General features: G+C 38.5%; 1 protein-coding gene across 1 annotated transcript in view; it reads left to right on the top strand.

Annotated features, from left to right (window-relative positions):
- LOC149088027 (uncharacterized) overlaps positions 1–21,714 on the top strand; it is a 167,906-nt gene extending 146,192 nt beyond the window's left edge. Inside the window, exons 9-14 of the mRNA XM_089243973.1 lie at positions 1,248–1,337; positions 5,921–6,084; positions 6,430–7,351; positions 9,377–9,436; positions 9,545–9,607; positions 20,508–21,714. Coding sequence (XP_089100099.1) covers positions 1,248–1,337; positions 5,921–6,084; positions 6,430–7,351; positions 9,377–9,436; positions 9,545–9,607; positions 20,508–20,830 — 1,622 coding nt within the window. The 3' untranslated portion in view covers positions 20,831–21,714. The remainder of the gene's footprint in view (positions 1–1,247; positions 1,338–5,920; positions 6,085–6,429; positions 7,352–9,376; positions 9,437–9,544; positions 9,608–20,507) is intronic.
- Positions 21,715–22,884: the final 1,170 nt, after the last annotated feature.

Here is a 22,884-nt window from a genome sequence, read left to right as displayed (position 1 = left end):
AGAAATAAATTTTCTAAAAATAGAAAAAAAGTATTTTTTCTTAAATTTTTTTGTCACACGATACATAAGGTTTCCCAGTATCATAATCACTAATTACTGTAATTGAATTAAGTTAATTTATATCAATTAGAAAGTTTAATATTTGTAAATTTACATTAATTATAAAGAAAAATATGTTAAATTAATAGCCAATTTTTAAAAGCTTCTTAAATGTTATTTAATTAACAAGTTATCATATTTAAAAAATTGTGCAATTTGGTCATGAATTTGAGAGGCGTTTAAAAATGGGTCAAGGGGAATTCAGATGTGATAGCGAAAAAGAAATCTGGGAATGAATTAAAATTCAAAATGGAATTATTTTGGAATCGATGAAAATTCAAAATTTATGTATGCAATAAATAGATGCGAAATCGATGAAAATTCAGAACAAATGCATTAAATAATTTCGGAATCGATGAATATTTAAAATAAATGAAAGTAATAGTTTCAAAAACCAATAGAAATCCAGAAATGATGAAAGAAATAATTTTGGCATCAATGGGAATTCAGAATTTATGGGGAAAATAATTTTGGAATTTATTTCAATTCAAAATTGTGATAAAAAAAAATCTGGCATATCACAATTAAAATTCAAAATCAATGTAATAAACACTTTCGGAATGAAATAAATTTCAGAATTCTTGAAAGAAATTTTAGAATTCACACAAAGTAGGAATTCGTGAAAAAAGAAATGATCTCGGAAACGTTGAGAATTGAAAATTGACAAAGTAATTAATATATAGGAATTAATAGAATTTAGATTCAATAAAATAGTTTCGAAACCCAAAAAAAACCTGAATTTATGAAAGAAGTAATTTTGAAAATCAATGGGGAGAGAGAGAGAAATCCCAGAATAAGTATGTAATAATTTTAAGAATCAATTTAAAAATTTATAATTCATTAAACAAATTTTGAGAAGTGATCAAAAATAATTTCGGAATTTTTGAAGATTCAGAATTAATGTAAGAAATAATTTTGTAATCGATGAAAAAATTTCAGAATTCATGAAAGAAATAATTTCAAAATTTAATTAAACTCAAAATAAATGAATGTTCATTATTTTTTTTCTTGAGGGAGGTCTCAAGCCGCTACAGAGCATATGCACTTTGTACAGCGATGTTCATATATTATAGTAAAATTTGATGATTAATTGGTGAATGATATAAATTTTGATTGTTTTTGCCGTTGAATTTTTTTTTAAATTCCAGATCGACGGAGGAATTATTACGACGTCCTGATTTTGCCTGTAGGTGCGAGAAATTTCTTGATCAGTCAACATATCGGAGAAAATATACTTGGTAATAAATAGTTTTTCTAATAGTTTCAAAATGCATTCAAATTTACAAGAATTATCTTCTTGTTTTTCTAAAGTAAGGGTCGTATGGTAATATGATTTTAAATTACGTGCGTTCGTAATTTTGTACATGCCTGATGGCTACCAATATATACTGCACGTATAGTAACGCCATTTTGAATCACTTCTTTTTTAAATATTACCCTCAGAGGCAGATTTATGGTTTGCCGCCCTTCTCCCATAACTCAAATTTACCGCCCTTGGCTATAGTGACTCTAGCCCGTTCAGCCCCGCACACCTCTGTCTCGAAGTCACTTCCATTATTCCTTACATGCTTCTACACTTTCTTGGTTTCTCTTTCGGTCGTTCACTGACGTGGTTTATTGCTCTCTTGGTCAGGGGTTTCCAACGTAAAGTTTCTCGTGGAACCCTTGATAGTTATAAGACTGTTCTGCGGAGCCCATGGTGGTGATGAGGCATTTCTACGTAACTCAAACATTTGAATATTTAAACAAAAGAAAAATAAGTCCCTACTACCGTCCCAAAAGCATCATAGTCCCAGGGCAGAACGAAAGAGGGATTAAGCACCACCACTGATAAAACATATTTGTCATAAAACATTGTGCCAGATCATATCGTGGAAATCCCTATGCAATAAATGGTCCCCGAGTGACCTCCACAAGAATGGGGGAAGGGGTCTCACAGAGCTCTAGCCTGGACGCTCGAGATGATTCTCCCTCATATCATTTTTGTTTTTCACTACAAATTCATTATCGATGGGCCTGTTAAGTCTAACATGGGGTCCTGCTAAAGAGCCCAGCCTACATACTGCAAGATGTGGAGGCCAGGGGTTCCCCGTGCTGTGCCCGGATGGGACTCAAGTGCTTAGATGACTCTGGGTGTCCTGTAAAGTACACATAAATTCTGCAATCCAAGAATACTTTTAGTGAATAAAAATTTCCAAAAAACGAATCAAGATGTTTGATTATAACCATCACCACACCGAAGGAAAAAATCTCGTACAAGGAGACTAGCATCATTTCTGTTGAAGAATATATCAATCAGGGCCATAACTAGAGGGTGGCGTGGAGGGGGGGGGAACTCGTCCGGGTGGCAAAATTTAGGAAGGTGGCAGTTTTAGTCGGGAACAAAAGAATATCGTTACAAAATTATATGATTTTAAAGGTGTTGGGACGGCAAAAATCTTAGTTACGGTCTTGATGCTAATCATTGAATAATAGGGGTAATCATCCAATACCGCCTATAGAAGGCCTCCACACGAAGCTTGTGACGTCACAGAAGGTCATTTCACCTATAGCCATTGAATATACTTCAAATAAATGTAAAGATATCGCATGCGTTTGCCTGCTACATCGAATGGCAATAGATGAAATAGCCTTCTGCAGTGACATCACGAGCTTCGTGCGGAGGCCTTCTTTTATGTAGGTGGTGTTGGGTCATCCGACTCGTTGGCGAATATCTTCTGAGTATGAAATCAAGCATCCATCATCAATGAAGGGAGAACCATGACATCTCCCCCAAGGGTAGGCCTGGCAGGGCTCTAACGCGGGGACCCGGAATAAATCTTACTATTTTTTTCTTTTTTTATACTATAAATTCATTGTAGAAGAGGTCCACCAAATATCTGTCCGGAAAGCCTGGCTGTAGGTTGGGGGGGGGGGGGGCATGGGTGAACACCGAGATTTTAAGGGAAAATTAAAAACTTTATTTTTGCATTAAATGTGTGCTCTGTTTTTTCCCCCACATAGTGGGCGCATTCGCTTTTATTTCACCTGAACAGACCTGTTGTTTCCCTGCACACAGAATTTTGATATCTCGATATCTGTGCGCAAAACGACAAAAATGAATGCTACCTTTACAATATAGGGAATTTTTCTCTGATCAGCAAAAAAGCTCTGTATACACGGAAGCGTTCTCAGTCACTTTTAGACTGTAAACGTCCATGCTTTGCAAGATTATTCACCATGATAAATGGTGCCATTCCTGTTACTTTTGTCCATAACCAATAAATGGGTAAAATAAATTTTTATCAGTAAAAATGTGCCTTCTCTGGAAAATATTGAAAATAAGCGTGCAGAGTACAGTATATATATATATATATATATATATATATACATACAGGGTGATCAGCGAATAAGCCCTTATTTCAAAATTAAATATCTCTACAACAAAGATCAATAGAATTATGCGGTAAACGGTACGTTTATTAGCAAAACTGTAAGAATGTTGTACAGCAATTTCGAAAATTTAGTTTTTTTTTAATTTTTTAAAATTAAAAAAAAACAAAACTGCGGATTTTGGTTTTCCGAAAATCCTCAATTGTGTGAAGAGAAACCACTGCATTCGCCTAAAGTTACTGCATGCGCCATGTGTGCTGACCACAGAGTAATAATACTATTTATATCTTAAGTCTATGGTGCTGACAAATTGTTCCAAAATTTTAACGTAACGTTCAGTAGTAATCGTTTCTCGCACGAAGAAGGAGCCGATAATGCCTCTGGCGCATACCGTAGCCCATGCAGTAACTTTAGGCGAATGCAGTGATTTCTCTTCACACAAATGAGGATTTTCGAAACCCCAAAATCTCCAGTTTTTTTTTTTTTTTTTAATTTTTAAAAATTTAAAAAAAAACTAAATTTTCGAAATTTCTGTACAACATTCTTACAGTTTTGCTAATAAACGTACCGTTTACCGCATAATTCTATTGATCTTTGTTGTAGAGATATTTAATTTTTAAATAAGGGCTTATTCTCTGATCACCCTGTATATATATAAAACATTATTGAACTGGAACTACTGTTGTCACCTATCAAATGAAAAATACAACCGATTCTTCGATTGAAATTGTGATGACCGGTTTTTGATTAGTGTACTGCATTGAAAAACTTGATGTAATATGAAATTGACAAATATTTTTTGAGCAATAATATCAGTCGAATTGTCAAGTTTGGCTCAAAACTTTAACAGTTGATGTTTGCATACGGTAAACTAACATTAGTAAGACGATCAAAAAAAAAAGTAATTCAAAATGTTTTCCCTTTTTGAAATTGTAATTGCGTAATATATCGACTTTTTCCATGTGGTGTATTAATCAAAAACAGGTTATCAATTTTAATCGAAGAAGGCTACAGTAGTAGTTCCAGTTAAGTGATGTTTCTTACATTTAATATTAATACAGGGTGAAATTCCCTTTCCAACATTTTCCTGGCAAACCGTATACTCAGTGTAACTTCCAATTATAAAAAGTATGTGGAAATAACGTGTAGAACTTGGATACATCATTCATGTAGCTGGGGGATGTAAAGTTATCAAAATAAAATAAATGCTTTTAATATTCCGGAGGTATCCTTCCACTATTAAGAGGTATCCCATGACTTTTGGCACTTCAGTGTATGAGTATTAGTAACGAGAAAGTTTTCTACTTCGAAAGCTCCCGGCGTTCCGGGATTTTTAAGGGTTCCGTTGCGTTTGATCATGTGGAAATCCAAAAATGCTGTCACGGAACCCTAGACACCCTTGTTCTAGGTTACTTTTCTAATCAATTCCATGATCACACACACTCTAAAACACTCGCTATCCCCGTTTCTCTCTCTAGGCCGCACTTTATGTTGCTCACTGATCTGATCTCTAGGTCACTATTGAAAATTCAAATTTTTGCAGACTGTTTTGGTCATTCACATCCTTGCACACGCGTTAGGTCACTATTTTGGTCACAGACTTACCTGGTCCTCACTCTCTGGTCAGTCATTGAACATGGTTCCTCACTATACGTCACTCATTGATCTGGTAACTTGCTCTCTAGGTCATTCTTTTTGTTAATCACGTACGTTGGCGTAAGCAAAGGCCCCCCCCCCCCCCGCGCCCATCGTTAGCCAAGATAATGGTGGTGTACATTTTCAGTATTTAACGTGTGAAGAGAAAAAGATGTGGTCCCCACCCTCCCTTTCTGACGAAATCCTGCGTGTGCTACTGTTCACGTGCTTGCACTGTTTCGGCCGCTCACATGCTTCAAACGCTTTAGGTCCCTCACTGACCTAGGCAGAGGTGTTATGGTTTTGCAGACAGGGGATTTTGTTTAACCCACATTCTACTAATTTTCTTGGCTACAGCATTCTTCACATTTGTCATCCTGAGCTATGTGCGCCTGCTAAGCCACCCCTGTATATACGGTGATAATTGTTCTCAGAGGCACCGGCATGAAGCAAACGTTGGAGGGGCTGAAAGTTTGCTGGTCGTCCCGTATATACGGGTGTGCGTACGCAGGAGAGGAAGGGTTTTTGCATTGTTTTTTCAGAAATTATTGGGGGGGAGGGGTTCCAAATGGCTTAAGCTCCTAGGTTCCGGCACCTATGATTGTCCTATAATCCAACGTAAGTCTGCCGAATTGTGTTGAATGGCCGCCACTTTATCTTTAAACAGCATTTTCTGTAAAAATTAACCTCGTTTTTACTCAATTCAAAAAATCAATGTGAAGATTTGTGAGCACTTATACTATTTAATATGTACTAACGTTCATCTACGCTGATTCCTATGTAATTATCTTACGATATATTTTTTTTCTTCAAGCTATGCGGGACAGAAACATAGCAGTTTTATTACACCAGTCCGAAAACCTCTCGAAGAAAGAGCACAAAATTGCTGGTACCGTGTTAACTCGTTCTGTAGAAGACTCGAACAACACTGAGGTATATCGTGCTCCTGGACCAACCACGCTTGAGCTTTATGTGCTGGTAGGTTTGTGTCTGAAACCTATTTTTTTATTTATAGAGAAATCATTTGGATTTCTCAAGTATATATTTACCTATATACGACTCCCAGATTTCACTGATTAGAGTGATCAAATTTCATTGATACCAAATCGCGAGATCCAGTGAAATGACATATGACGAATTTCGTCATATGTCATTAATTCCAGCTCAATATCGCCAGTTATGGGCAAAAAATGTTTCGAATTATGGCCCCCTTAAAATCTCTGGTTTGGTCTGGTCACTTGGTAATTATCTTACTCCAGACATTTTTGTGCAAGTATAGCTTTAGACTGAATAAATAACTGGCACTGTAATGTGTATTTCTAGGTTTTACTTCGTAGTAGGAACTATGGCATCCGATACGAGTACTGGCTTCCAAGGGAACGGAGCCCTGATCAAAATTTCCACACGACGAGAGCACCACCTTTTTACGAATCCGACGTGCCAAATACAAGTCAACATATTCGAACGTCGCATAAATCCTTTTGGACACCCGCAACGAGGCCTACCACAGCTTCACCTGTTTACTATAGAACAGCTGCTCCGGGTCATCAAGACAAAATATCTGCGAATTACGGCAAATCCTCGCCCTCTTTCAACACACATCCGACTTCACCGAAGTACCTTCCGATCTACGGCCCCAAGAGGAAAGCCCCGCTGTTTTCCGCGAGGTCTTTCGCGACCTCATTGACCACGAAGCAATATCCATCAACGAGGAACCCGATAGATTCTGACGGCAGCAACCTTCTCCCATCTGATACCGAAGACGACCAGTTCTCAGCAAGGAATGGCTTAATAGCTCCATTTTTTCCGAATTACAGGACACAAAAGCCAGCCTACAACTATTACGAGAAGTTCCGAAACAGTACTTTCCGCTCCCCGGTCAATGTATACCGTCAGAAACCAGATCTAGTCTCGTTGCATCAACAAACCCAGCGGGACTCCAGCGATCCTAATGCCAAATCGTCGCAGGAATCATCTGCTCCTGGTGGCAAGAAGAAGAAGGCGACGTACCACCGCAACGAATCGAAGAACGACGTGGCGTACAGAGATGCCAACGTCCATAACTTTGGGGTTAGGAAGCCTAACCCACGCTGGGAGTACAAATTTAACGGGCAGGCCAATAAAAACGGTTCGTTCACGACCAAGTACGAGAGCCACCATCAATATTCGACCACTGCTGTGTCTATAGCCGTGCTCCCACTGCCGGGAAATGAAACCAAATTAAGGCGAGACAAGAAGATCGCAGGTAAGGAATCGTTTCAAGTACCGTTACTTGTTAATGGACTTTTTTTTTAGGTAGTTAGCCTCATAGACGACGGCTCACGTACCATTTTGATCTCTTTTTTTCCCTTTTAATTCTGTTAAAACATACCCAATTAATCTTGTCATGTATTACGAGCGCACAACCCATTCAATCCCCCCAATAAGGATTTCGAAATCGGTCAAGTCAATGTTTTATCTCCCATCCGCTGAAATTAGGTAAATGCAAGCTCTGAACCATCTGGATCAGAGGTCTTAAATGTTGGCCACGTATGGCTCTCAGAAATGGGCCGCCGACAATTCTGCGATGTTTGGTCAGAACAAAACTCCAAAATCACATTTTTGAGATATAAGCATTTTCATTGTCATTTAAAAATCAGAAATAAAGCATACACACAAATGCAAATGAAAACATCATAGGTCAGCATGTTGTTTTGCCGTACGCACGTATTTGTGCATTTATCTCTCTTTAAATTAGTTATAATTAGCAAGACTTATTTTTAGATCTAAAAGCCATGTTTGCAGATATTCTCTGACCAAACACCCCACAATTTGGAGGAGAAAATTATGTAGCAACTTGACATTGAACGGCGATGTCGAAAAATGCCGATGAGACTACTATTCCTTCTATTTTACCATACATGCACCTCGTACGCATCTGCGGAATTTTTAACGAATTGGCTTCATACCGGAATGTGTGTTGTGAGTGTATGTTTACCGTATTCGTGTCGGAATTGTGCTTGTTGAGTGTTCTTGCTGGTGCTGTCATTTGTCTTCCATGTTTTGAAGTGAAGATGGTTAAATGCTTGAGTTTTCGTGTTTTGCAAATAGTGACCCGTGTTGGTCTGCTGTCATACCTGCTCTCTTTGAAGAAAAAAAAAGACACTTTTTTCAAATGGGAGACAGGCTCACTTAAATGTCGACAAAATTCTGTGTGTGGTGTTTGATAAGAACATAACTCCAGTCATAGTTTTGAGGTATAAGTATTTTCATTGTCACTTAAAAATCAAAAATAAAGCATATGTACAAATACAAATTAAAATATTTACAATGCATCAGCATGTTTAGCCGTACGCGCGTATTTGTGCATTTACCTCACTTGTAATCAGCTGTAATTAACAAGACTTACTTTTAGATCAAAAAGCCATTTTCGGGAGATATCATTTTGTGACTAAGCACCACAGAATTGCAGATCAGGGCTTATCAGATTATCTGCTAGTAGGAACACTATGGCTGACTATACTTCATTGAGGCAAAGTGGGACATCCAGCCAATCATCGAAAATTGTAACACCCAAAAATGAGTGAAAGTGCCATTCATAATTCTAGTCAAAGCGAAATCCCACCAAGTAGAATTCATCAATTCGGGACTAGAAATGGGAAAGAGATAGCCAGCTTAGCAGCAGAAGCAAGTTCTTCACTGGCCAGAATTTCCAAATTTTTCAGGGCCTCTCTAAAGTTGAACCTTTCCATAAAGGACACACACTTAGGACCAAAGTTTTGTATGCTAACGAGGAGTGCCCGTTAATGTTAGTAAAATACATTGAAGCCCAATTCATATTTTTCAAAAAATCGTCCGTTAACAGGGAGTGTCCGTTATGGGAGGTTTTACTGTATAGGTAATTTACAGGGCCAAAAAAAAAAAACCTGATTCTTTGATTCTTGCCTGGAATTTCAGATCTGATGTTTTCTAAGGTTCCTCCACTTTTGCATTATTGAGCGGAATTAGAACTTCTAAACTTACTCAATATAGATGTAAATATGCTCCCCCTTGCGTTACCAGACATGGGAGGGGAGGGGGTCTAACCGGGCCATAACCAAGTCGTCAAGTTCGGATTCTGGATAAATTCGTTTGAGGGGATGAGTGGTAACCCTATTATTCATATTCACAATTGTAAGATGTTTAGTGGCCCGTGAACTTTACTGAAATTTCTATTGTGTCCCACAATGTCTGACCCTCACCCGATCTAAATTAAAACTAATGTGATTTTTTCCCCTTCAAATAATTTCAGGTAAATCAGAACATCATTCGAAAGCTTCGTCTTCACGTGGTGGAGGAGGTCAGACCACAGGTAACAGAATTTTTTCATATTTTTCTGAGTGACTCTTTCCTGAAAAATCGCATAAGTAAAAAAAAAAAATCTAATAGTAATTTCGTAAATTTCGTTTATTCTCAATAGGTGCTTGCGGCCCTTGCCATAAAGTGAAGAACCAAGCCAGGCATTTCTGCACTAGTGATTTTGGTATGAATTACCTCGCATTTAATTTCATTTATCGCAATGGAAGTTTATACAGGGTGTCCTGTAAGTACTATCACGACCTTTATCTCAACAACCGTCCATCGTAGAGATGTGATTCCAATTTTAAATATTACCCTGTACCAGTTTTGAGAGGGAAAACACAGTGTGTAAAACGAAATTGAGAAAAAACCTAAATTTTTATACGGTCCCCTGTCCTCTAACTTCCAATGAAAAAGTTGTTGCCGTGTTTTTCTGTAGCCCAACAAAAAAAAAAATGCAAGTTTTCAAGTGCAATATGTGCCGAGGTATTTGCATTCAATAATCGGGAAAAAGTTGGGAAGAAATTGTTGTCCGTTAGTTTTTCTTTTCCATTTCATCATTTTTCTTCGATTTTTGAATTAAAATACCTCAGCGAATATTGCACTTAGAAATGGAATTTTTTCTGTTGGCCTCATGAGATACAGGGCAACAACTTTCTAATTGGAAGTTAGACTTATTGGTGGGTGGTTCCACAGAAACTTGCACTGCGACCAGAGGCCTATTATACTATCCCCAAAACAAAGTACTTAGAAAGTACCCAGTACTGTTTCCAAGCTTAGCGCCATCAGTATACCAAATAAGATTTCTATCACTGAGGGAGCAATGCCCGTCTTCCCTAGAAGGGAATTGAACAATATAGGGCTTATTGAATGCAAATTTGGAAAGCATGCCATCACTTGGCATGTTGGGATATAGATTCTGTGTAACATTTACATCAAGACCACCCCCATGATAATTACTGTGAGTACTCTTTCCAATGACCCAAATTCTTGAATGTTTTCATACAGATGATTGCTTCAGCCTCCATACGCACGTGTAGAGGATACATCCCGAGTAAAAGTTTGAATGCTTCAGTAGGCGTGGTTTTCATACAGTCAGAGCTAGCCATGCAAACCATTCTTTATAGTTTAGCCAAGTCTGACTTAACCGTATTGTACCTTGTTCTGGACCACCAGACAACAGAACCATAAGTAATAATAGGAGATATGAATCACTGAGTAGATCCAGTGGTTAGCTCTAAGATTTAATCCCCATGTTCTTCCAATGGCATTTCCTGCAGGCCCAAAAAGCTCTCTTAGCTTTGTTCAGACAAAACTCAAGGTGCTTCTTCCAGGTCAGTTTCTGATCTAGGAACACACCTAGAAATTTAACCTCACTGGTATATTCAATAGTTTGACCAAAAAATTTGATGCTCTTCAAAGAAATGTCAATTTTCTGGTATAAGCAACCATGGTGGTATTTTATGGGTTAACAAAGTTTTTCCACTGTCACACCACTTTTCGACCTTCCTAAGGGCATCAGACATAATACTAGATACAATATCAATGTTCTTGCCCCTAGTGACAATTACAACATCATCAGCATAGCCAATGCAAGCCATTCCAGATTTAACCATTTTCTCCAGAAGTGAGTCCACAACTAGGCACCACAAGATAAGAGAGAGTCCGCCTTCCTGCGGGCATAATTGGAAGTTAAAAGACAAGGGGATCGTATAAAAATTTAGATTTTTTTTTGTTACACACTGTATTTTCACTCTCAAAACTGGTGCAGGGTAATTTTTGAAGGCCTTTTGAGCATTTTTTTAAGTTTGAACGTTGCCTCTGCGATGGACGGTTGATAGGATGAAGGCCGCATTAGCATTTACAGGACACCCTATGTCAGTGTTTCCCAAAGTGGGCAATATCGCCCCCGGTGGGCGATGGAATGGTCCGGGGGGGGCGATAGAAGCTACGGATTTAACATAGGATCCTATGGGTTCACTTGAGTTGGGGGGCAGTGAGAGAGATATTTCTGAAGGGGGCGATGGAATGAAAAGTTTGGGAAACTATGCCCTATATGATAACTTTTCATATACAGAATCAAAAATTCGTTCCAAAATAATAATTTTGGACAAGGGGTTGTAGAACACATTGAAATCTTGTCAAGAGATGCATATTTGGAAATTGAACATGAAGGTAAGTTACTTGAGGACGCTGCAATGACACTTTGCTCTTGATGAAACGGAGCTTGCTGTGCCCTCTACCCTCTAGTGTGCTAATGTTTCTTTTCTGAACATGCATCCTATGAGAAAAATCGTTTTCTCGACTTGTTTTACCACGTCTGAAATAATGGTGGCCAACCTTTCAATGGCAAGTGTCAGGACCAGAATTATTGGCCACTCTCCAGCATAAGAGTTTAGAGCTTCCCACGTTTTACTGGTGTCACACGTTGACTAGCTCTTTCTTAGATTGTGGCCAACACGGTTCTGAAGTTCTCTAAGAGAAGCCCCTTCTCCTTTCTTGAATGAGGCCACTGGAGTAGACTTTTAGCCGGTTCCTACGAGATTAGAGTGGGGGAAAAAATTAAAATTATTTTGAGATTCCTGTGCTTATAGGCTACAGCCCCGTCAACCTTCTTGGCTACGATTATAGTTAATGCACTTGAAAATGCGGGCGGACTGATCTTCGGTTTGGGGGTGGGGGGAGGTTCTGCATCTTTGCCGAGGCCGACTTATCCACCATCTTTTTGTGATGTGTGACGTCAGTATTACCGCTTCAGCTAATCGTTGTTCTCTATCCCGCTTTTTTGGAGAGTTAAGAGTTAATTAATCTCATCAAGATCATGGATCCCCTAAAACTTCTCCTATTATGCCGCTGTAGTGGCTAAGTGATCATAGTGACGGACTCGCATCGTTAGGGTACCCGGGTTAGAACCCTACCGGATCCACAGTAGTGCTCTGTTGAAATTGGTTTGCGGCGATTCCCAAGTTCAAGGCACGAATGAGACCTGATCTTCCTGCTAAAAAGTCTCGCACTATAACAAGCATCACACAGAAACAACTTCCAGTTAGGTTCACAACACGAATATACGCATTCCGACGGGTACCAATTCGTTAGAAGTTCCACAGAGGGATATGGACGAGGTGCATGTGTTTAGTAGTGTAATACCCCTCTAAGGACTCTAAACGGATCCGTGGAACACTGGTTAAGAACCACTGATCTCTAGATTAATGCATTACCTTCCGACATAAGCATAACATAAGCATTTTTCCCAAAAGTAGGTAGAATATTCGATTTTAAACAGGATTGCACTGTTTCTGATCCTAAATTAGCGAATCTGTGCCAAAATTGGTGACTTTCTAGGCTGACCATATTTCCTCGAGAGAAATACGGGAAATTGGAATTCCAAATACGGGACATCGCCGATAAATCGCTAAGAACAACGCCAAAAGTGCACAAAGTTGCCAAATATAGCTGGAATTACAGAAAAATCGAAATGGTGGGAAACGAATCGTTACTGCAAATTGCAGTGCATTAAAATGAATTCCACGAAATAAAATGCTCAATAAGACAAATGTTAATACAAGATTCATCGAAAGACTGGTTATTTGTGGAGATGAAGATTACAAGGAAGAAAATTCTTCTTGTATTGACAAGTGGAGAGGACGTTTCTATATGCAAGACAAATGTTATTATTAATGTTCTTATTTATAGTTGTAATTATCATAATATAATTTGAGATGAAAAATAATTTCAATCGTTGACTTCAATAAAGAATAAAAATCCAAGAAGGCGTCATGTAAAAAACGGGAAAAACCGGGACGGCCAGAAAAAGAAATAAAACCGGGACTGCCCGGGAAATACGGGACGTATGGTCACCCTACGACTTACGAACAGGATCTGCTCCGAGCATCGTCCGTAAGTAGAGGAGTGGCTGTACATATTCATAATCTTGCTACTTTTATCCTTGGCGTATTAAATATCTTAAATAATCACCCAAAAAAAAATAATAATCCTCTATTGATTATTTAGAAAACAATCTGAATATCTATCGAGAAAAATTTTCCCCAGTAATTGACTATAAAGGAAAAAAATTACTTCACAAATTAATTTCTCCCTTTAATCTCCCCATGAATAAATAAGAAACAAAGCAATGAAATAGTCAACATAAATCTACATATCAAAAAAATAAAATACCCATATTAAGATACCTGTATCAGTTGCAAGTCAAATAACAACGTGTTATCATGACATGTAAATTGCATGTTACCCATGAGACGATGCACAGCAGCAACTTGAGAACAGGTTTGGGGAGGGAGGGGGCGGGCTTGTTTTCTTTGATTTGATGAGATTTGATGGATGAGTTTTTATTATTTCTTACCCCGTGTTGTCAATCAGGATGTTATTTCTCTTAATGGCGGCTCTTCCTCCGATTAGAGACGAGAGGGGGGGGGGAGAAGAATCGTTTTGTACTGATTAAAATAATTCGAGGAAATGGAAGCGATTGCATTCCCAAACTATAGATATCAGGTTCGATTTAGGGGTGGTACGGATGGAGACAGAAGTATGTATTTAAGCAAATATTGCCTCTAGGGAAAAGTTGACCATTTTCCTCAACCGGTTTCAGTCGGGAAAGAAATATCAAACCATCAATTACGTATCGGGCTCTGAACATTTCTGCGTCTTCGTTGATAGAAGACGAGAGCAACTGCCAAACCCCGAAGTGCGGCGGCCATTTCCTGAAGTGGCAGAGAGTCTAAGTCCGATTTGCAGAAATGATTCGAGCTTTTGCCGGCCAATTCGCGATGAGGCCGGGGATCCCTGGCGAAAGTTCGATGTGCTGATGTTAGACGGCAAATCCTTTTTTTCTTCATCGCCAACGTGTGATACATGGGTACATGGCAAACGGGGGTATGACATTTTACTGGCGAACCGTTGATCTTAGAGGTATACTTCCAATTAGAAAAAGTTTCCAAGTAACGGTTAGTACTCAGAAATGTCATTCGTGTTGTTAGGGGTTGTACAATTATTGTGAAATAAAAAAAATACTCTTTATACAGGCCCCGAGTGCCCAAAAACCCATAACAAAGTTGTTGCCCTTACTTTTCTGATGCCACCAGTTAAAAATATTCCATGTTTCTGAGTCCAATGTTCACCGAGATATTCTAAAAACAGAGACAAGTTGGGGGAAAAACAGCGTTAAATGCGGGTAAAACCGTTTTTCCGCATTTAGAGCTGTCCCCCCCCCGCCTTTTCCCTCCGTTCTTCGAATTGGAATATCTCAGTGAATATTGCACTTAATAACATGAAATTTTTTTTGTTGGCATCATAAGAAACAGGGCAACAACTTAAGGTTTAAGGGCACACGGGTCCTGTATGAAAAGTTATTTTTTAATTTCAATAACTGTACAAACCCCCTATCCCCTACAGATGAATGACTAAGTACTAAACTTTATTTCGAAACTTTTTCGAATCAGAAGTATACCTCTAGGATCAGCGGTTAACCAGTAAAATGTCATTCCTCTGTTTGCTGTGCACCCTGTGTATAGTACCTGTATTAGATTATCTACGAGAAAGAGAGAGAGGAAAAAAACTACAAAAAATATCTTAAACATGTAGTTTTTCTTGTCAAATTTTGAAGAAAAAAAAATTGTTACCGCATCGTGATATGATGCCGTTGCTAACGTGACCTTAATTATAACGAAAAAATACGCAAACTTGGCGTAATCGTCTTTTGTTATCGAATTTTACGGCCAGAGATCCCTGACCACTTCGAGAACTAGCTGTCCAAAGCCAGAAATTCGGACGAGTCAAATGTCTAGATAACGAAATCGGCCATTTCGAGATCTGGCCGGCTAAATCCGGGATGTGGCAGTAACATATAAATTCTAAATAGAGTAGAACCTCAATTCAGTTGACAAAGGAGGAGTCCATTCATCTTTTTTTAAACACAAAATATCGGAATTATTTAGAAAGAAAAGAAGGGCAAAATATTTATACAAATTTATAAATTCATCTTTAAATGCTTTTGATGAAATTTCGGTTGTTGATATTTCCGCGATTACGGCATCGGAAATTCGTTTCATAAATTTCAGATACAAAGTTTAAAACAAAACCATAATTTTTCGTAATAATAAAATGATTGCAAATCCTATAACTGAGGATTCTCCCCTTTGTCTACTCTAATCTAATTATTCTGTGTGAATGGTATATGGTCGGGATTACGATCGGTTTCATGTATATATTACAAACGTGGCGAAAAAAGTATTCGATTATATGTAAACTCTTCCAATGGTACGTTGGAAAAGCAAAAAAAAAAAAAAACTTTTTTCCCCAGTAAAAAATGTTGGTAAAATCAATGTCTAAATACGGAATAAATGACAAAAAGAAATCATAAATTTATGAACTGGCAACACTAGGCTGACCATATTTCCTGGAGAGAAATACGGGACATCGGGATTCCAAATACGGGACATCGCCAATTACCGCCAAAAACGACGCCAAACCCAAACAAAGTTGCCAAATATTGTTGAAATTACAGAAAAATCACAATGGCGGGAAACGATGCATTACTGAGAATTGCAGTGGATTAAAATGTATTCCTCGAAAAAAAACGTTTACCAAGTCAAATGTGGGAGATTAATATCCCATATATAGTTGTAACTATCATAAAATAATTTGAGTTGAAAAACAATTTCAATCTTCTACTTCAATAAAGAATAAAAATTCAAGTAGGCTTCGTGTAAAATACGGGAAAAACCGGGACACTTTTGCTAAAAAGTCGGGACGGCCAAAGCAAGAGAAAATACCGGGACTGTCTCGGGAAATACGGGACGTATGGTCACCCTAGGCAACACCCGAATACCCGGGAAAACTTTTCGATCAATACTTTGGTGGTTGGAGTGTGTTCGATCACTCGTTTAAAAACTACTCAGTGCGCTATAAGTCGAACTCAGATAACTCGAATATCTGTTTAAGAACAAGTTTTCACTTCCCAAAGAACCTTTTCCTTATATTAGTGCTCAAATTTTTCCCTGTCAAAGTTTTTGGGAATGAGAGAAATTTAAAACATAGCAAGCATTTAGTAATATAGAATATTTACTAAATGCTATGCCACTTTTTCCACTGTGAATACCACAAATTATAGCTCCAAATATTAACATTTTCACGAGACTGCCACGTTTTTTTTTTTACCATTGCTCCCCTTTAGGCTGCTCAAGACGTCCCGTAGGTGTAGGCTGACCATATTTCCTTGGAAGAAATACTTGAAATTGGGACTCCAAATACGGGACATCGCCAATTATTGCCAAAAGTAAACAAAATTGCCAAATATTTGAGTAATGACTAAAAAAATCAAAATGGCGGGAAATAAAGCATTACTGCAAATTGCAGTGGATTTAAATGAATTCCACGAAATAAAACGTTCATCAAGACAAATGTGAGAGATTAATATTCTTATTTATAATTGTAATTATCGTATTATAATTTATGAGAGAGAAAATAATTTCATGATTTGACTTCAATAAAGAATAAAAATTCAAGTAAGCTTCGTGTAAAAAACGGGAAAAACCGGGACAGTTTCACTAAAAAGTCGGGATGCCCAAAACAACAAAAAAAAAAACCCGGAAATGTCCCGATAAATACTGGACGTATGGTCACTTTACGTAGGAGGGACTCACAATTTGAAATCTTCGTGTCCGGAATGTTTAGGGTGACCATACGTCCCGTATTTCCAGGGACAGTCGTGGTATTTTCTGTTTTTTTGGCTGTCCCGGCTTTTTGGCAAAAGTGTCCCGGTTGAAAGTCAAAGTTTGATATTATTTTTCAACTTATAAATGAGAATATTAATCTCCCACATTTGTCTCAGTGAACGTTTTTCCCCGTGGAATTCATTTTACTCCACTGCAATTAGCAGTAATGCTGCATTTCCCGCCATTGTGATTTTCCGTTATATCAACAATATCTGGCAATTTTGTTCTGTTTTGGTGTCATTTTTGGCTATAATTGGCGATGTCCCGTATTTTGAATCCCAATTGCCCGTATTTCTCTCGAGGAAATATGGTCACCCTAGGAATGTTTCATTTCAAACTAAAGAATTTGACCTACATTTTTTTTTGCCTTCCTTTCGGATTTTTTTTTTCTTTTAATTTTGAACTCTCATATTCGGCTTAATTTTGAAATTAAATTTCTTTTGTGTGCTAATAGCGTCAACTTATGTGAAACTTTCATGTATGTGTGTTATTTTTTTTTTACAATATGCAATAAAAGTGGCGCTATCTAGTGAGTTTTAGTTAAAGCTTATTTAGTATATAGTGCGCAATAGGTTGAAAAGATGGCAGCACGTGTATAATGCTAGATATATATTAAACAATTTACACGTGCTTTTCCTATCATTTTTTTTCCGACTTTTATGGATTTTTGTTCCCCACTAACATGGGGAGGGTGGGCATTATTCCCCCCGCATAAGGTGGAGTCAACTGATCTAATGTATATATAAATTGACATCATCGTGCCCATAGACTTGAAGTCTGGGGGGTCACGATGATGTCAATGCATATATGACTATGGGGGGCAATGCCCCCCTCGTATCTCCACCCGTGACCGTGTCCCCCGGACTTCCAAGTCTATCTCCGCCTATGCCCAGTAAGTCGATTTATTAACACGCACGTCTATTGCATTTATGGTTAGGGTAAAAAACTAAAATTTCATTGTTTTTCCAAAGCAATCCAATTATGTGTTTCGGACAGGGCCGGTCCTAGAAATTCTGCCGCCCTTGAGATAAGGCTATCTGAAAATAATTTTCCCTTTTGTCAGCTCTATTACCTTGATACAGTGGTTCTCAAAGTGTTAGTCACGATCCCCCTTTGGCCGGGGGGGGACGTTACGTTGATGATATAAGATGCCACGACCGAATTTCCTTAATAAAAACGTCCTGAGGAGAGTAAAAACACTGTCTATCAAATTAATTTGATTACTCTTTTCTGAAGTAGGAGGGTGGTCCGAGGGTGTGCGCATCTGCTTACATTTTTTTTCCTATGGGTTTGGAAAAAATGTCTGCCCTTCAAAGGATTAATTGAGCTATTTAGCACATATTTATCATATGAAGCAATTAAAAGTCTACATAAAATTTACTGAAAATAATTTGAATAAAAATCTTAAGTAACACGTAAATGGGTTTTTGACACTTTTATGAGAAAATTAATATACATACATTTATTCTGAATCCAAAGGCAACATTTATTTATTGAATATCCAAAAATCGCACTCCTCATCTCCGCGTTGTGCTGCTTATATGTTACGTTGCGAAGCATAACGGTAGTTTCATGGCCCCCACATAGAAGGGGCTGGCAGGACTCTAGCCCTGGGGCCCGGGACGGTTCTCGCCATTTTTCTTTCTCACGCTATAAATTAACTACAAAAGGGGCCCGCAAAAGATCCCAGCCTAGGGGCTCCACTACAGGATGTGGGGGGCCATGGGTAAGTTCTTCCTGTCTTTTATACTTTTCTGCCGTATTTTCCAGTGAAGTGAAATCCCTGAGTTCATACATTTGTGACCAAAGACGTACGCAGGAGAGAACATGTCGGGGGCGGGGGGGGGCCGTGGCCTGCCTAAGACCATCAAAAATTGAAAATATTTTCAAATATTTTTTTGTAAAAAAATTAAAATATCGAAGGCTAATATCCCATAGAGGCGGAGATAGACTTGGAAGTCTGGGGAGGGGGGGAAAGCACGATGATGATGTCAATTCATCTATACATATAAATCTGAATGTCCAGCACTGTCAACGGAGGCTCTGTTTGATAATTCCCGTCGCAGTGCAGGTTCTGTGTGTGTATATTGCATATTCTGAAAAGGAAATTGAAACAAAACTGCCCAGCACAGTGGACGGAGACTGTTTCTTCATGTCCCGTCACATTGGAGGCGCTGTGTATATATATTTTGTATATATTGTGTATTTAGACCATTCTCAAATCTCTCCTACTTCAGCCAGCTTCTTTCTTGCCCACAAGTCTTTTCCCCATTTCTTTCGAAATCCCTGTCTGCGGTCTCCGGCCCTTATGTGCCACTAAGCACACGTGCAATTTTTCTCCCTAGTCAATTGGTTCAGCTGCCCATTGCAGTAAAATATCTTGTACGTTGCATCGAGTTGGCTGTGCTCATGGGGAGAACGACGCGAGTGATTCGAAACTTGCGAGCAAGGGGAGCCAGCACTATAAATCTTTGCTAACTTTTGCGATAAAACTCTGCCTCTTTTGAGGTAACGGAAGTAAGGGGTTGCATCAGTCCGCGGGGTTGTGAGTGGTTCTATCTATACATATATGCATTAGATCAGTCGACTTCAGCTTTGATGATGGTAGGGGCAATGCCCCCCCCCCCCGTATCTCCGCGTATGAAATACCTTTATATCGGAGTAATTCAAAAGTGAATGCCCAGCACTGTCAACGGAAGGTTTGTTTGATTATTCCCATAGCAGTAGAGGCTGTGTGTGTGTGTAAATTGCATATTCTGTAAAAGGAAAAGGTGACAAAACTGACCAGCACTGTGGACGGGGGCTTTGTCTCCCGTCACAGTGGTGGGGGAGGGGGCACAGTATATATTTTGCATGTATTGTGTATTCAGACCATTCGAAACTTCTACCTCAAAATGCCAACTTCATCTTACTTGTCACCCGTCTTCTCCTCACTTCTTTTGAAATCACAAGCTGCGGTCTCCAGCCCTTATGCGCCACTGGGCGCACGTGCAATATTTCTCCCAGGTCATTGGGCTCAGCTATCAATTTTAGCCAAATGGCTTGTATGTTACATCGACTTGATGACTGTCTTCAAGGGAGAACGACGCGAGTGATTCGATGCTTGCGAGCATGGGGAGCCACCACTATAAATCTTTGCTAACTTTTCCGACACAACTCTGCCTCTTTTGAGGTAACGGAAGTAAGGTGCTTTGCATCAGTCCGGGGGTTGTGAGCGGTTCCATCTATAGGTCGCATTATTATGACGAGTGATGATTCGAATCACGAAACACTTGTCACAAATTATTTCTCCCGAATTACAAATAAATTGTCAAGATTATTGAATTTTTAATTTTTTAAAATAATTTGTTCCAGTTATTCGAGCTTCAGTCTTGGGCTACGAGTTCCTCCACGGCGAGACGAGGTACGAGCTGCAGGTCCTGCAGTCCTTCAAGAACACCTTCTCCCTACTACCGAGGGAATACGTCTGGTCACCAGACACCTGCCGTTGCCCCAGACTGCGGATCGGCAAGGAATACGTGATCATGGGACGGTCCGACAACAGCTTCCGTCGCAACGAGAGTCGGCTATTGGTCGAGAGGCACAGTTTCGTAAGGACTTACAGCTTGAAGCACGACCGCAGGTTGCTGAAGCTGCGCAAGAACCAAGCGAGGAAATGCTCTTCGAAAATCTCATAGCATCGAACTCTCAAAAAAAAAACCACCAAGATTACCGGACATTTATATAATAAATAGCTATTGTTAAAGGGTGGAAAAGAAAACGCTTTATTTTAAATATTTCACATCAACAAGGACCACAAAAAATAAATAAATAAGGACCTGGAAGGGAAGTCCTTGAAGCTTCAGTTTTCTTCAAAACCCGTTGGAACATCCAGCTTTGCTTTGATTGTATCATAAAAGGACTTACCAGGGCAAGACCTTGGAGAATACGCAGGTAGTAATCCTGTAGGAATTTTGTTTTAACATCGGTGCCATATTGGAATTTAATTAATATATATATATATTTGTTTTAAATCCAGTCACAATTTGAAAAATTTATTTTAACATTTTGAGTCGGTTCAGAATAATTATCTACGTACTTAAAATAATGACCGAAAATTATAAAAATAACTAACATTACGAATTTTAACGGAAATTTTTTTCAATAATTATTAGAATATTCTGAGGTTGTATGAATTTTTAATATAGTTGGAAAATTTATTAAAAAAATACGATCATTCTGTATATAATTTATTGAAATATTATCCTATATATATATTTGTTTGTATGTGTTCGTATCATTATTTGTCGCTTGTAAATTGCTAAATTACACAAGTTTGCCAAAATTTTCCCCCCCATATATGTAAATTTTCTTTTTCCTCGTGAAAAATTGCGTATTTTAAAATCTAGCAAGCCCCACCCCCCTTCTTTTCTTGAAAGATTTATATTACGTGCGTGCTAGTCGTATGTTCGTGTGTCAGTCCTGTGTGTGTGTATGTTTTGTGTATTATTATGTGTATAAAATTCTGGAATTGATGTCTTTATATCTCCTGCATGAATTGATATTAAAAAATGCGAATATTTGTTGCATTGCTCTTTTCTTTTCAATACACAGGAAGATTATAATTAACGTTCCCGTACTCTGAGTAGTTTTTTTTCAAAACTGCTTATCCGAATACAGCCAAATTTTTAGAATGGCTTAATGAGACCATGGGATAGAGATAGTTATGAAAAAAAAAATAATAATTCAATTTTCGGCCACCAGGTGAAAAGTGCTTTTTTTTTTATTGAATTTTCATTTTTCCCCCATGGACCTATATAGCGTACATACAATTTTCAATGGGGAACGGCCGATACATAGGTCGGAGCAGTATATATATATCGACGAGTGCTATATTGGTCTGAGCAGTCAGTATACTGAAACTACTCGGACCTATATAGCGCCCGTTCTGGTAGACGTACGCTAGCTGGGCCATGGAAAAAATGTAAAATGCCATAACAGAACGCCACTTTTTAACATGGTGGTCGAAAATTTATCATTTTTTTCGCAAATGTGTCTCTCTCCCACGGTCTCATTAAGATACCTTAAAAGTTTGGCTCTATTCGGGTAAGCAGCTTCTGAGGAAAAACTACTCTAAGTACGGGAACTTTAATTATAATCACTCCTTATTGGCACCACACGGAATTCCACACTGAACAAATCCTTATACAAATACAACGCCACAACAGGCAAATTGCCCAACGAGGTGGCTGACTTAAGAACATCATGGATCCCCGAGCCATTTTTTGGAGGCCCTACCTACTACTGCTACACCGCGGAACCCCCAACGAATCGGTACATGCGGGAATGTACGTGTAACGTCTTAACTCGTTGAGAGGCATTAACTAGATATCTTTCCACTTTAGAAACCTCATATTTTGTGAAGTTGGTTTCTTCTCAATTGAACAATCTTCAGCCCGGTTAGTTTGCACCTACTGAAAATTGGATGAAGTCTATGTCATTGGAAAAGATATAACATCTTGAAGTGGGGGTCTAGTGATTTATTTCTCTGTGCGCACAGCTTCAAGGGTGAGGAAAAAAAAAAAAATAGAAGGCCGCAAACACAAAAATTCATGAAACTTACCTCAAGTTAACAGTTAGGTTCGGTTCTGGCACAACACCCACGGTTACTATGATTTTGTTTACCGCATGATTTCAACTATATTTGGTCTGCCGAATGAGGTGTTTTGGATTACGTGATATTTTGAGGGAC

Source organism: Pholcus phalangioides, unplaced genomic scaffold, assembly GCF_987345545.1.
Source record: "Pholcus phalangioides strain wild (caught in Gottingen) unplaced genomic scaffold, Ppha-v1.0 ptg000003l_1, whole genome shotgun sequence".
In the NCBI taxonomy this organism is placed as follows: Eukaryota; Metazoa; Arthropoda; class Arachnida; order Araneae; family Pholcidae; genus Pholcus; species Pholcus phalangioides.
Note: the sequence above shows the minus strand (reverse complement) of the source record. Positions and strands in the feature narration are given on the sequence as shown.